Genomic DNA, 15,098 nt, shown 5'->3' with positions numbered 1-15,098 from the left:
TATTCTTATAAAAGTCTCCTTCTGCACGTGTAAAAGACCCAAAAGGGGTAAAAATACGGGATGCAGGGGTCATATGGGATGCACATTTTCTGATTTAGACACTATCAGTCTGCTTTTCAAAGTTGGTATAACCACTTCATATGGGATGCACATTTTCTGATTTAGACACTATCAGTCTGCTTTTCAAAGTTGGTATAACCACTAGAATTCTACTAACAAGATTATGATAATACCCACATCCCCACAAACTTACCAATATCACATTTTAAATTTATGTCAATTTGATGGGCATTAAATGTTATGATTATTGGGGTAAACTGTATTACTATTAATGAATTTGCTGCAACTCCTTACAAAGAAGTCTACACATCACTGTTCTGCTGAACTCAGATGTGGCCAGTATGACTTACTTTGACACATGTAACATAAGACGTGCCATTTAATCCTCTGAAGGGAAACATTTTTAGAGCTAGTGTATGCTTTACTATGTTCTCTCTTTTCCCTCAGGTACTGAGAATGGCAATATGCCAGACAGTGGCTGTTCTGTCAGCCTGGGTTCTGGCATTTGGACCAGAGTGACATTTAATATGACCTTATTGTTTTAAGCCATTAAGATTACTGGGATGTTACTAAATGATCTGTTTCCACTTACTCATTCCCTCCTGACTCTTTCCTGTAGGTAGGCTATGCTATATACTGCCCTATGACTTCAGGCTTGTCCACGTGACTTGATCTGGATGATGGAATATGAGTAGAAATGATGTCACTTCTAAGTAGAAACTTTAAACAGGCTTGTGTGTTTGGTTACTCTTCCTTCAGCCTCCACCTTCCTCCATGAAACAGCACTGAGATTTTGGGGACTGTTTGTTGCCAATGCAAAAGCTGTCATATACTGCAAAAGGTAGCCTATCTTAACTAATGCAATCATTGATGTGATTGAACATATTTTCCTATGTTTATGAGATATTTTGTAACTTGACTTTCCGAGTCTGCCTATTTTTCCCCAGTTTTTTAAAAATGATTTATAGAAATTTATGAAGAGTGATTCTGAAAACTCATTCTATCAGTTATACGTACTGCAAATATCTTCTCCCAGGTTATAGCTTATGTTTTAATTTCGTTCACGGTGTCACTTGCTAAAGAGAAGCTTTTAGTCGTAAGATGGTCAAAACTATCAGTTGTTTCCTTAATTGTGATTTCTGTTATTTAAGGAATCCTTCCTTATCCTAATGTCATAAATAAAATATTTACTGATGAAAAACTTAACAAAATAATAAGGTAAGGGCAAGCACTAGAATAACAGAAATGTAATCTATAGTTTTAATCCTTATAATTTATTTGTTAAAGAAGGTGGGTCATTTGTTCTGCAGAGTCGGCCACTCTACAGGATTTTGCTGACTGCACCTCCTAGTTCACTTAACACATCTCTTTCTTTGTCCTCTGTATTTCCTGAATATTGATAGCAGGATCCAAGGGTTTTTAACTTTTTTGGGTCATAGACTTCTTTGGCAGTCTGATGAAACCTGCAGATCCCTTTCTCAGAGTCATCTTTTAAATGCATGAAATAAAATATATAGAATGACAAAAGGAAACCAATTATACTGAAAACAAATGACACCGGAAAACATGGTGGTTGATTAGATTCACATTCCTTTTGGCAAAACTACTTGAAAGGTAGCAATACTCTTAAATTTTTAGTATGTTTGCCCATAAATTTTCCAACAGTATTTTGGGGCGCCTGGGTGGCACAGCAGTTAAGCGTCTGCCTTCGGCTCAGGGTGTGATCCCGGCGTTATCCGCTATGAGCCTGCTTCTTCCTCTCCCACTCCCCCTGCTTGTGTTCCCTCTCTTGCTGGCTGTCTCTATCTCTGTCGAATAAATAAATAAAATCTTTAAAAAAAAAAAATCTTTTTTCCAACAGTATTTTAATTTATTCAGTTACTTCTACCTTCTCCTAAACATGATAGAAGAGTCTAACAGGCTTTAACTGATCACTGAACATGCTTCAACCCAACTACATATTATTTTTATCTAGCTTTACCCTTCAAAGTGCAAAAAATAAATGATTAAATACATTTAGCAACTTCTTCATCAGTATTTTTACTCATTATTATACATCCCCTGCACATCTACTGGGTTTACTTTTCTTCTTGTAGACATACATCTTTGATTTTTCTTAAAAGTGAGAGTCTACGGTAAGTAAACGCTTTGTCAGAAAACATCTTTACTTTGCCCTCACTCTTGAATGATGGCTTAAAAGAACATAAAATTCTAGTTTGATTTTCCTTAGCACTTTGACACTATTCCTCCACTATCTTCTGGCACCTTAAAAAGTCCATCTAGTTGTCACTAGTTTGTAGATAAATGGTATTATTTAGTTTCACGGCTTTAAGTCTGTATTTCAATGACTAACAAATTTTTATCTCCAGCCTGTACCTTTACCACAGAGTCCCCACTATCTTAATCAAAAACTGATGGAGTCAACATTTTTCGTTTTCGTTTTCATTGACATGGTGAATGGCATTTTCCCCCTTCATATACTCTCATTTAAGTCTCTTTATATCATACCGTCTCATAAAAAGAGAATGGCAATAAACATATACAATGTGTATACACATCTGAAAATAAAAACTATTTTCTTCACCACTGCATTTTTTGAATACTGTGTTTAAATAAAAACAGATAAAGCTTCCAAGCATGAAGCTATATAAATATATCTATTGTCTTATTCCTATTATTTCAAATAACTAATATTTGTTATTAAGCAAAATCAGTTTATGGAAATCAATGACAGAAACAAAAAGGTCAGACTTTATTAGTACTAAAAGATTCCAAGTTTTCCAAGTGCAAAGTGATTAATGCTTTAACTTCATCATAAAAACACACAATAACATGACCCTGCTTGGGAATTAATAAAAAGTACATTTTTATAGAGTACTAAAACCATTCTTCCTTTTTGTATTTTACCCAAAGTCTCCTTCCAAGCATATGCAAAGAGATTATTCCTTTTCATACTTGATGGAAAAACTTTTACATGGAATCCCTGTTCAAGGATATAGTCAGTCAAGAATCAGGCAAAACCCAGGTTGGTCTGTTTCTCTTACTACCACTCAAATGTCACTCAAATGAGATGTTACTTTTAAAACTGTGATTTAAAAGTAATATATTCCTATGAAACTGAGAAGAATCAGGCTTAAGAAATAATGAGCTTTCATTTTTCTTTGAATACAACAGCTCCTGTGAAATGCAACAAGTTTCAGCTGCATATCACATTCCCATTGCCTCACCTCCAATTCTTTGAGGTAGTTAACTGTTGTTTCTTGTCTCATTAATATGACTAAGTCATGGGGATGCTTCAAGTTCATTGGTGAATCCACCTGCAAGCAAGCAATAAATAAAGCTCAGATTCCATCAACATTTGTTTGGATTCATAAAGTTTCCTTTAATATGCTTTAAATTATTGTTCAACCATCATTATAATCAGTGTTAGGTGCTCAGTAAAACTCAAGGGGTATTTCAAAAGTGATCACACATAAATTTCAGCAAAGAGAATGACATGTTCAATAGCTAGCTGCCCCTTGAATTCCAACATTAAAGAGTAAGCTTTTGAAGCGAATATTCTATCTTGATCAGTCATATAAGAAATATTCAAGAAGAGAAGTATTTGGCAACGAATGATAAAGTAAATTTCTTACAAACATAATTCACACCTGTAATAATAAAAAAGGAATTGTGTTATCTTGACAGAACGTTCCACATCTGATAAAAGGAAAATGCTAAAAGCACCTATTTTTGAAGGCTATTTGTAGAAGCCATAAATCAAAGTTAATATAAAATAATCTTGAGATTTATTATTTACAACTCGTGTTCTCTGGATCGTAAATGGGTGACTATGTTGTTGAAGATGTAGGAAAAACGCACCCTCATGTGCTATTAGCAGGCTTATAAATTTGTTCCTGTTGTCTGGAGGGTCATTTGGTGACATGTACCAAAATGTTAAAAGTGCATACTTTTTGATCTGGAAATATTAACTCTAGGAAACTATCCTACAGACATTCTTAAACAAGTAGGCAAAAATAAACATACGGATGCTTACCACCACACTTCCAGCTGCAAAAAAATTAGACACAACCTAAGTCCATCAATGAATAGGGAGGGATGCTTGGGTGGCTCAGTTGGTTAAGCGTCTGACTCTTATTCTCAGCTCAGGGTCATGATCTCAGGGTCATGAGTTCAAGCCCTGTACTGCGCTCCATGCTAGGCGTGGAACCTACTTAAAAAATAGAAATAAGGGAATGGGGAAATCCACTGTCTAAAATGGGATACAGAAAGACCAGACCTATTGTCATGAAAGGATGTTCACAATGTACAATTAACTAAAAATAAAGAATAAGTATACTATGATATTTTTAAGAAATTACATATACATTTATAGACATAGATGTATACATGTACCCGTGTCTATTTATAGACATAGATGTATACATGTCTACATGTACAAATGTCTCTATATGCACGAAACTAAGTAACTTTATAGTGGTTTCTTTTGGGAAGTGGGGTTAAGAAGAGAGGCACACTCATGTCTATATACTTGTATATTTTTAAACTGTTTATAATGTAGACATAATACATTTATAATAAAGAAAAAACAACACATAGGTGCATGCACGCACACACACATGGTTTTTGAATTTCAGAAAAATCTGACAGTGGCCTTGGTACCTAAGGGATGAGATAAAGTTCCCACTATCTCATGGTGCTAGATTAGAGCTGTCAAATTATATACTAGCCCTTCAGGAAGTTCCACTTTAAGGAAAAACTATCTTTTTGTAACCTCTAAGAAACTGGTAGCAGCTCAACTAGTCAAATTTAGAGTTTTAAAAAAAGATATTTATTTATTTGAGAGAGCAAGCATGTGTGTGCGGGTGAGTGAGTTGGGTGAGGGGCAGAGGGAGAGAATCTCCAGCAGACTCTGTGCCTGACCCAGGACTTGATCTCATGACCGAGATCATGACCTGGCTTAAAAAAGATTTTAAAAAGAGGGATTAATAACGACATGAAATAAAGTTGGACAGTTGTTTTAACAATATGCATTAAATTGGACAATTTAAGTGACTACAGATAAAACTCATCTGCCTTTGCTCCTTCTACCACCTCAGAGACACTAGAGGAAAAACAGATGCTAGTCCAGAGTAACTTCCACACTTTCACTGCAATTATCTGAACTGCATAATTATTATTGTATAGTTATGGATAATTATCATCGCCCATGGTCTTGCTTTACGAGATACCTTCACTGCTCCCCCTGGCCTTTTGGCTATATTGGAATCTATATCAAAACTGAACTCTGAATTTAAAAGGCACTAAAAATACAATGGCAAGGCCTACAGTACTTGACCACCTGAGCTGTAAATCTCCTCTATCAAGCAACCAAAGGTAGCAAAAGCCTACAAGCAAAGTGCTAGGTTTATCTCAATAAGAAATAGAAAATTTTGCTCCTCTTTTCAGAGTATTTGAACATATGGCCAACAGTCAAATGCATGTAGGGCAAGGAAAGCTACTATAATGGATTGAATATGGACTGATTTAACTCCAAACCCCATCGATCTTTTTTACAGCAATGCAATAAATGACAGCATACCATAATTTTTATAGAAGAAAATGTAAAAGCTACAGCCAGTGGCCAGACTGCAAAAGAATTTTTCTTAAGGAGGCCAAAGAAGGCCTGCTTACTTTGCTACTTTGTCCAGAACTTCAAGAGGTAGCTATTTAATACCTGACTCCATAAGGACTTTTAAAGGAGGTTTTTAGGGAAAAAAAAAAAAAAAGCAACAACAGAAAACGAAGGTGGTGGGGGAGGAATGCGGGAGTATGACATTCCAATTCCAAAACACCTAAACAATCTGTTCACCTGATATTTGGAGAACTACAAGAGGAATGAAAGAATGAGATAAATGAAGATTTACACTGAAGAAATACTGAAAGCACACTCTTAGTTTTAGATTAAAAGGATACTAGCTAATCAGGGCTTTATCATATTTGAATAGCATGGGATTGGTCAACATTCAATTGTGAGGAAGTACTTTTCATTTCCTTGAAGCTTTAAGTTCAACAAAGATGCAAGAGCTAGAGGAGGTATCAAGATAAAATTATTAGCAGAAGGAAGCCAGCCCACTGACAGCTGTGCTTCTCTTTTTGACATGGCAGCAAATGGCATGGATCTTTGCCAGATAAGGGTTGGTTGCAAATTTATAGCCTGACATATATTTTTATTGAGGGTAACCTCAAGTTCTTAAAATTTAAGACTTCATAATTATCTTTGGCAAATGCCAATCAGCTTGAATTTCTCTCCTTTTGAATACCTCCCCTCCTCAGGCTACAAAGGAGGGTATACCTGTCAAGATTACAACATCCATTCAACCAATAAAGGTTTATTAAGCTTCTATAAACCAGGCCCACTATGTCAATATTTGAAGCCTATGTACTCCAATTTTATATACAATGTGAATGCCTTCAAAATCTTTAGAAGAGGCTGCTATCAGCCCAGGAGCAAAAAGTGACAGGAATTCGAGAGGTAGGTTAAAAAGGACATGATGCATACATAAGACTTCAAAGCACCTTATGGCTTTTTCACAAAGGACAAGCAACCCTATAAACTTCTGTTACTTCACAGCATAATAAGTGATGCTTGTAACGACCTGAATCATAAAGAAAAAGGAATTATTTTCAATTTGTTCTACTTAAGATGGTGAAAAAGTATGAAATATATTTTAGAGCAAAGTTTATACTGCACGGAAAAACTGACCAAATATTTGGAAATTAGCTATATGGACTTGTATTACACAGAATGATTCATTTTCTAAGAGTTCTCAATTCAATTTCATTTTCCTTTGAATACATTATATAAGTACATGTATCCAATTATATATAACAGCAGTAAATATCTTACTCATCAAGTTCATTTTCATATATTTCCAAATTTGCTGCTGTCTCTATCATTAATACCTACATTTCTAATCTGGAGCCCTACCTCCGTGAATTCAGTAAATTCACATGGTAACAGAGGGAAATGTCACTATATAAGGATAATTGCTTCACTGCCAAATCAAATAAAGGGTGAATACTTTAAACTTAAAATAACCAGTCTAAGGGTATGAGCATTTTTGAGTTCTACAAAAGCATGAGTGAGTCCATCACTTTCCACTGGTCCTTTATGACAGGAAATTGACCGTTTCCATTATAATATTAATTCCCGCTCTCATATGCAACTTATTTTTCACATTTGCTGAACATTCTTACCTCTAATTTCTGATGGTATTCAAATGAGTACATGAGAGCAGCATTACTGAAATCTTATATTACGCCATACCCATTTTTTAAAAATTCCCCTTAATTAGAAACAAGGGATGAAATATTTTAAATATTTTATTCAGAATTTTAGATTTTTTTATTGAGGCAGTATGATGGAAAACATAAATAAAAATCTTCAAAGCAATGAAGATTTTACCTCAAGTGATCCCACTTAGTGGGTATTTATAGTGCTTGCTATCTAGTATCTGCAATTCCCTTCTTGTGGCAAAACACCTGCTTGGCTGGCTGGAAGAATCCTTCCCCACATGGGAAGCCCTAATCAGTGGATTCCTTTCCCTTGGTCACGGTGATCATCTTTGAGAAGGGACATCAACCAAGTAGTCAGTTGGTACTAAAGAGACTGTAATCTAGAACTTTTGTTTGAATTATGGGGACTAGTCATCTTGTATTCACAGGGGCCTGAGAATGGGGTTAAAGAAACAGAGAAATGAAGACAGAGAACAAACCTATCACGGTATACTGTTTTCAGCCCTGGATCAACCTGTATCTGCAGCACTTAGAATCTGTTCAAATATTCCAATAAAAATTTTCAATACAGAAGTCTTGATGCTATTTCTAAACATCTGCTGAATTTTCTTAAGCCCTCTGCCTCGGGTATCCTCTTACTCTTGTGGCTCTTTTCAGACTTTCTGTCCCTTTGCACATGCTGATTCTCCTACTTGGAACACACTTCTATCATTATGCTTTTGGTGAAAGCCAAATGACTGGGCTCAAATGACACTTCTTTCGTGAAGCCATCCTCTTGAGCTCCCACAGTACTCTTTACATGCTTAATAGTGTTTATTACATTGTTTAATTGTTGTATGTCTCTCTCTCCCAAAAAATTTTTTTTTGTATTCCTCTTTCTACTTCCAGTACTTAATAGTCTTTCAGGTACTTGTCAGACACTTAATACACTATTGATTGCTTGATGAAGTTGTCTGATGTCACATCTGTTAGAGAATCCATCTCCATCGGCATTATCATTCACTGATGACTGACTACCTGTAAAGGAGGTAAAGTGGCTAGGCCTCCAGGAATCATGACAAAATAAGTCCTTGACAGGTCTATGACTAGCTGTGTGACCTAAAGCAAATCACCTTCCCTGCATAGGCTTCCATTTCCTCATCCATAAACTGAGGGGACCCAACCTGATGACTTCTAAAGTTCCTTATACTCTTCATATCCTACTCCATAAAAGATTTAATACTACCATAAAAGCATCACATTTTCACCAGTCTCATGCACCACGGAAGTAATCTAATGTTCAAATGAATGAAATGATCATTCTTCCAATATGCCTGGATAAATCTGTACTCACTCTAGGTAGGGACTCTTTCCAAAGCTGCAGCTAAAAGCTTCTTTTCAAAGTGTCAATTTGTCAAATTAAACCAAGGTTCCAATTAGCAGTGGCTATTTATTTCTGAGCAGTTAGGCTGCTCATTGTATCATGGGCAAAATGAGCTCTCCCTGTCTTTATGCCACTTAATTCTAACAAAGTTCAATTGAAAAAAAAAAAAAAAAAACTCTTTTCTGATCATAAGCTAAATACATGTTACTGTAAAAACAAACACATTATGGATAATATAAAGAAGAGAACTAAAATCACTTGAAATGTCACCTTCCAAGATACCTGCTGTCAGATAACTAATTACGTCAGGATAACTTCACATGCGCAGGCACACCCCCCTCCCCAGCTACGTAGGTAAATATTTTTACAAAAACGGGATATTTACTATATTGTATCCTTCCCTTCTCCACTCTTTCCTAAATTTTATCAGATTTCTTCTTCAGGAATATAGATCTACATCATCCGATTTAAAGTTATTTATCCACTTTCCTACTAATTAAAATTTGGGCTTTTTAGTTATTTTCCCTTTTTAACAATACTGAGATGAGTATCCTTATAAATTTTTTTGATTGCTGCCTACTTATTTTCTCCCTAAAAAAAGAATTGCTAAGTTAAAGGGACTGCACTTTTAAATTTATATTTTTTGCTAGCTTTTCTCCAGAATAGCTGAATCAACTTAAATTCCTAACAACAATCACTGAGTTTCTACACACTTAAGAATACAGGGAAAAGGGTGAATACATTTTACTCTCTTTCTGGGCCCTATGTATTTCTTCTTTTGTGTACTTATAAAAAATCTTCCTCATTGCCTCACTTTAAATCCATCTGATAGTTAACACCACAATTTTACGAATGGTGGTTTCTAGATGGTGGGACTCTAGGTGATTATCTTCTTGTTTTCTGACTTTTTCTAAACCACTTTTTTTTTTTAAGTGCTATCTACTGGTCTTGTTAAAATGAAACTTTAGAGTGCTATGCAACATGTATTTTTAAACAGAAAACAACTGTAATGACAAATAAGCTTAGATCTGAGGAAGTCTTGTAGCTTTTCCTTATATATTCATAGAGAATTAAGTTCCTCTCCCATATGTGTGGCCAGGCAAAACACTTTAAAAAGGTTAACATTTTTCGTAAATTTTCTTGTTCCTTACCTTACTCTCCTCAGATTTTTATCCTTATTTCAAATCTAGTTCACTACCATTTTCAAATGACTGCCCGAAGAACCTTTGTGACCTGTGTCAGGCGAATACTTGGGCAAACAAGAGGAGTTCAGAGGGATGGAATGAGGAAGAGAGAAGTCTGTTGCCTGACTTTGCATGCAATTCTTCCTTTAGGATTCAAGTCAAACCATAACGGTCGAGAGAAGTGCAAGTTCACAAACGAAATACCAGTCCAGCCTCGCCTCTTGAGAGGGATTTACGTGGGCTCCTGGCTATAATAATTTTCAAAACTTTAATATAGGAGATCTATTACTAGAAAAACTATCAGATCAATAAAACACTATCTTTATGAACTGTCAGGATTTGGAAATATTTTTGTTAAAAACTTTTTTTGCCATTAGGGTACTTGTACAATATGGAATTTTAATGAGAAATTTAAAAACATTCCTCAATTTTGTATCAGAAATCAGGTTATTGAAACTAATATAAACTCTAAACAAACAAAAACACCAAATCTTGATCATCACATGAATTTTTATGGCCTTATATCTCTATTTTCTAAAGTTTTACCCTCAGTTAGATTTTACTTTCTTATTTTCACAGTTCTTGGAAGACAAAATTGTAAATGCTTAAGCGCACTTAAAACAATCCAGGTATTTGAAGTTCATCATATAGCTATAATCTAGACTGGACCATGTACAGTGTTGCAGCCAACTTTTTTAAACTTTATTTACTTATTTAGAGTTGGGGAGAGAGAGAGAAAGCACAAGGAGGAGAGGCAGAGGGAATCTCAAGCAGACTCCACACTGAGCAAGGAGCCTGACAGGAGGCTCAATTTCTTGACCCTAAGATCATTCATTACCTGAGCCGAAATCAAGGACACTTAACCGACTGAGCCACGCAGGTGTCCCTATTCCAGCCAATTCTAAGAAAAAATTCATATCACACAATCACCATGTCCTAACTGAAGGCAAGTTAATAACCATTTTCAACATGAACAACAAATGAACAACTTCTTATGAAAGTGCTACCATGTTCTGATTCGTGTCACCAAGAAACATACAAATAACAAAATGAATAAAGTAGACAATTTACAACTTTACAAGGAAAGAAAATGAAATGCCGGATCGGGACTCAAGAGTCATGGATATTTCTCATTTGTATATTTATGATATTCTTATAAACATATACAGAAAAATGTCACTGTGCAGTTAGAGCTATTTTATATTTAACTCAGAAGTGACTCTCATTCCAGCAGCCAAGATTTATCAAACACAGGATGGCCCGACAAAGACGTCCATGTCCTAATCCCAGAACCTGGGACTAGTTAGGATACACAGCAAAAGTTGATCAAAGTAGCTGATGGAGTTAAGGCTGCTATTCAGATTACTTTAATTAAGATAGAGAGTATAACCTGATTATCCAGGTGGGCCCAATGTAATCACAAGAGTCCTTAAAAGTGAAATAGGTAGGTGAAAGAGAGAGACGCGTGGTTAAGGAAGAAAGGTCAGGGAAGGGGGCCAAGAGCCAAGGAATGTGGGTGGCTTCTGGAAACTAGAAAAGGTAAGGAAATGGACTCTCCTCCTCTAGAACTTCCAGAAAGATATGCAGCATACTGTCCCCTTGATTTTAGCCCAGTGAAACATGGGTTGGACTTCTACAGAAATCTAGGATGATAAATTTGTGTTGTTTTAAGCCACTAACTTTGTGGTAATTTTTACCAGCAGCAAATAAAAAATTGATACAAGTACCCACTAAGTTCTAGGGGTAATGCCAGGCTCAATGGTGATAAAAAAGCACGTGTGAGCTTGAAAATTCTTAGATGAATACAATGGACTGAACTGTGTCTCCTCAAAATTATATGTTGAAGCAGTAAGCTCCAATGTGATGGTAATTGGAGATTTGGGTTTTGGGAGGTAATCAGGTTTAGATGAGGTCATGAGGTTGGGCCTTATGACAGGATTGGTGCCCTTATAAGAGGAGGCATCAAAAGCTAGCCTTTTCTTTCTCTCTGCCATGTGAGGACACAGCAAGAATGCAGCTGGTCTGCAAGTCAGAAAGAGAATTCTCACCAGAACCTGATCACTCTGGCACTCTGACCTTGGACTTTCAGACTCCAAAACTGTGAGAAAATAAACTTCTGTTCCTTAAGTCATTCAGTTTATGGGATTTTGTTATGACAGCCAAACTAAGATTTGTTAATCAAATATTGGAAAAGGGACACCAAAATAGTACCAGAAATTGAACCTTAATTTTATCATTACTCAGGTGATGGCAAACTCAACAGTCAGGATATTACTTTGCTATTTCATGCTAGAAATCACTGCTGTAAAATATCACTGAATAAAGGTCAATTTGATTACTCACCAAACAGTAGTGTTAACATAGGGGGAGGGTCAGCTTGACTAATTTCTTTTTTTTTTTTTTTTTAAAGATTTTATTTATTTTTTTGACAGAGAGAGAGACAGCCAGTGAGAGAGGGAACACAGGCAGAGGGAGTGGGAAAGGAAGAAGCAGGCTCCCAGAGAAGGAGCCTGATGTGGGGCTCGATCCCAGGACTCTGGGATCACGCCCTGAGCCGAAGGCAGACGCTTAACCGACTGAGCCACCCAGGCGCCCCAGCTTGACTAATTTCTTTTACTGCAATCCCAACAAGTGTGAAGTAAGCATAAATGACAAAGGTTTGATTTTTCTATGAAGATAACCAAACCAAACTGAAGGTTCCTTTTTGTGCATACTTCCACTGATGGGCACAACACTGTTTTGCTGGCAATGGACGGGATCAGGGGTCTTTCACTAGAATCAGATTACATAAACAAAGATTTGACATATCCCAAACACTGCTGGGCATTTTTAAACACTCCTGATGCAGTCCTTTAATGAACCATGAGAGACTGTGGACTCTGGGAAACAAACTGAAGGCTTCAGAGGGGAGAGGGGTGGGGGAATGGGATAGGCTGGTGATGGGTATTAAGGAGGGCACATATTGCATGGTGCCCTGGGTGTTATACGCAAATAATGAATCATGGAACTTTACACCAAAAACTAGGGATGTACTGTATGGTGACTAACATAATAAAAAATTATCATAAAAAAATTTTAAAATAAAATAAAGAAATAAATCCTTAATAAAATAAAATAAAATAAAATAAAATAAAATAAATAAAAGGAGGATTCGGCAGTATCTAAGAATATTAAATATGCATTCTTCAAACCGGAAATTCCATTTCAAAGGATTCAAGTTACAAATATACTCACAGAAGCACGCAAAGATCTATGAATGAGCATGTTCACTCACTGCAATATTGTTTGATAGTAAAAGCCTGTAAACAATCTAAATGACTATCGTTAGGGAACTGGTTAAATAAGTTATAGAATAGCCATACAACCAAATACTATGCATTTTTAAGGGCAAAGAGAGTAGTTTTTCATTTCTGACAGATGTCTACCTCTTATTACGTGAATAAAAACTAGTCATGAGACAAAATGTTTCCAGTTGTGGTTTTAAAAAATCTATATAAGGGTTTACAAATGCATGGGAACTTTTGGGAAGAATACACAGATAATTCTGTGATTACTTCCAGGAAGAAGGACTGTGAGCGGTTATGAAACTTTCACTTTTCATTTTATGTCATACTAAGTAGCTTGAAAAAAATGTTTTGAACTATGATTATGTATTTTAGTTTTAAATTCAATTATAAAATTAATAAATATTGGTGTTTTATAGATAAAACTATAGAAATATTTTTCTTTATACTGGTAGTAATGTTTAGCAGTACAGAGATGAGAAGAGAGCTTAGAATGGGATCTGAGCTGGAGTTTACACAACACCACTTCCTACCTTCATGGCTTTGGCAAGGAGTTTAACCAATACTCAGCCCAAATTTCTGTATTTAATACAGAGATCAATACCCACATCTTACTGGGTCTATAGGACAATAAAATGAGATATGAATATGAAAACACTTGGTAAAGTGATCAGTGAAATAGACATTAAATTTTATTACTGTAAGTTACCTGTTCTCTTCCCCTAAGCGGCCTGAGGTGGCCTCTGAAAATGGTTTGCTATTCGCTTGACCCAGAAAACCCTACAAAATCATGCAAATCAAGAGGTTCAAATCTTCATGTTCACTTGAACAACACACATGAAACAGCCCAGGGCATCATGGGTATGCATATTCGAAAAACCACCAAGCATCTGAAAGATGTCACTTTGCTGAAACAATGTGTGCCATGCCGTCACTACAATGGTGGAGGTGGTCGGTGTGCCCAGGCCAAACGGTGGGGCTGCACACAGGGTCGGTGGCCCAAGAAGAGTGCTGAACTTTTACTGCACATGCTTAAAAATGCAGAAAGTAATGCTGAACTTAAGGGTTTAGATGTAGATTCTCTGGTCTTTGAGCACATCCAGATGAACAAAGCCCCCAAGATGTGGCGTAGAACTTACAGGGCTCAGGGTTGGATTAACCCACACATGTGCTCTGCCTGCCACACTGAGACGATCCTTATTGCAAAAGAGCAAATTGTTCCTAAACCGGAAGAGGAGGTTGCACAGAAGAGAAAGATATCCCAGAAGAAACTGAAGAAACGAAAACTTATGGCCTGGGAATAAATTCTGTATGGAATAAATGCAAATAAAAATGAAAACAGAAAAGAAAAGTTGACTTTATCCTAAATTAGAGTCGCTTCCACGTATGACTGTATAAAATGCAAACTCTGTGAAGGGAAGGGCTGTACCTCCCTCACAGCTGTATTCCACGTACCTAACACAGAAAGCATTTCAATATGTGTTTAATGAGCTAGCTAAGCCTGCCGAATATAACGGGATACAAAAAGCTCTCAGCAAATACTTCCTCAAATAAAAATGGTTTACTAAAGATTAACTACCCATCTCAACTCCCCACCACGCAATCAGATTCAAGGTAGAAAGGGCTGTTGGGGCGGCGTGGGGGGGAGGGGGATGGGGTACGCCCACACACGCTCTTGCTCTTGCTGGTCACCTGATTTCAATTTACATAAGTGCCTCACGGGTAAGTGAAGACTGAAGTAAGATGTTAGTATAAAATACATAAATGACTTCTTTTCAAAAGTTAGACTCATGGGGGCGCCTGGGTGGCACAGCGGTTAAGCGTCTGCCTTCAGCTCAGGGTGCGATCCCGGCGTTACGGGATCGAGCCCCACATCCAGCTCTTCTGCTATGAGCCTGCTTCTTCCTCTCCCACTCCCCCTGCTTGTGT

At 36.6% G+C, this 15,098-nt stretch overlaps 2 protein-coding genes across 3 annotated transcripts in view; one reads left to right on the top strand and one right to left on the bottom strand.

The window, feature by feature from the left end:
- TTC17 (tetratricopeptide repeat domain 17) overlaps positions 1 to 15,098 on the bottom strand; it is a 115,197-nt gene that overhangs the window by 90,554 nt on the left and 9,545 nt on the right. For both annotated transcript variants that reach the window (XM_040638970.1, XM_040638971.1), the window contains exon 2: positions 3,288 to 3,377. In XM_040638970.1, coding sequence (XP_040494904.1) covers positions 3,288 to 3,377 — 90 coding nt within the window. The remainder of the gene's footprint in view (positions 1 to 3,287; positions 3,378 to 15,098) is intronic.
- Positions 13,855 to 14,488, top strand: LOC103672349 (60S ribosomal protein L17-like). The gene has a single exon (XM_040638974.1). The coding sequence runs from the start codon at positions 13,919 to 13,921 to the stop codon at positions 14,471 to 14,473; it is 555 nt and encodes a 184-aa protein (XP_040494908.1). The 5' UTR covers positions 13,855 to 13,918; the 3' UTR covers positions 14,474 to 14,488.

The sequence above is a fragment of the Ursus maritimus genome, unplaced genomic scaffold, assembly GCF_017311325.1.
Source record: "Ursus maritimus isolate PB19 unplaced genomic scaffold, ASM1731132v1 scaffold_23, whole genome shotgun sequence".
NCBI classification, from domain to species: Eukaryota; Metazoa; Chordata; class Mammalia; order Carnivora; family Ursidae; genus Ursus; species Ursus maritimus.
The sequence above is the reverse complement of the archived record's forward strand: the minus strand, read 5'-3'. Positions and strand labels throughout refer to the sequence as shown.

What these genes read in the sequence shown, in the direction of transcription:
- LOC103672349 (XM_040638974.1), top strand. Translation starts at nt 13,919, where the DNA reads ATGGTTTGCTATTCGCTTGACCCAGAAAACCCTACAAAATCATGCAAA.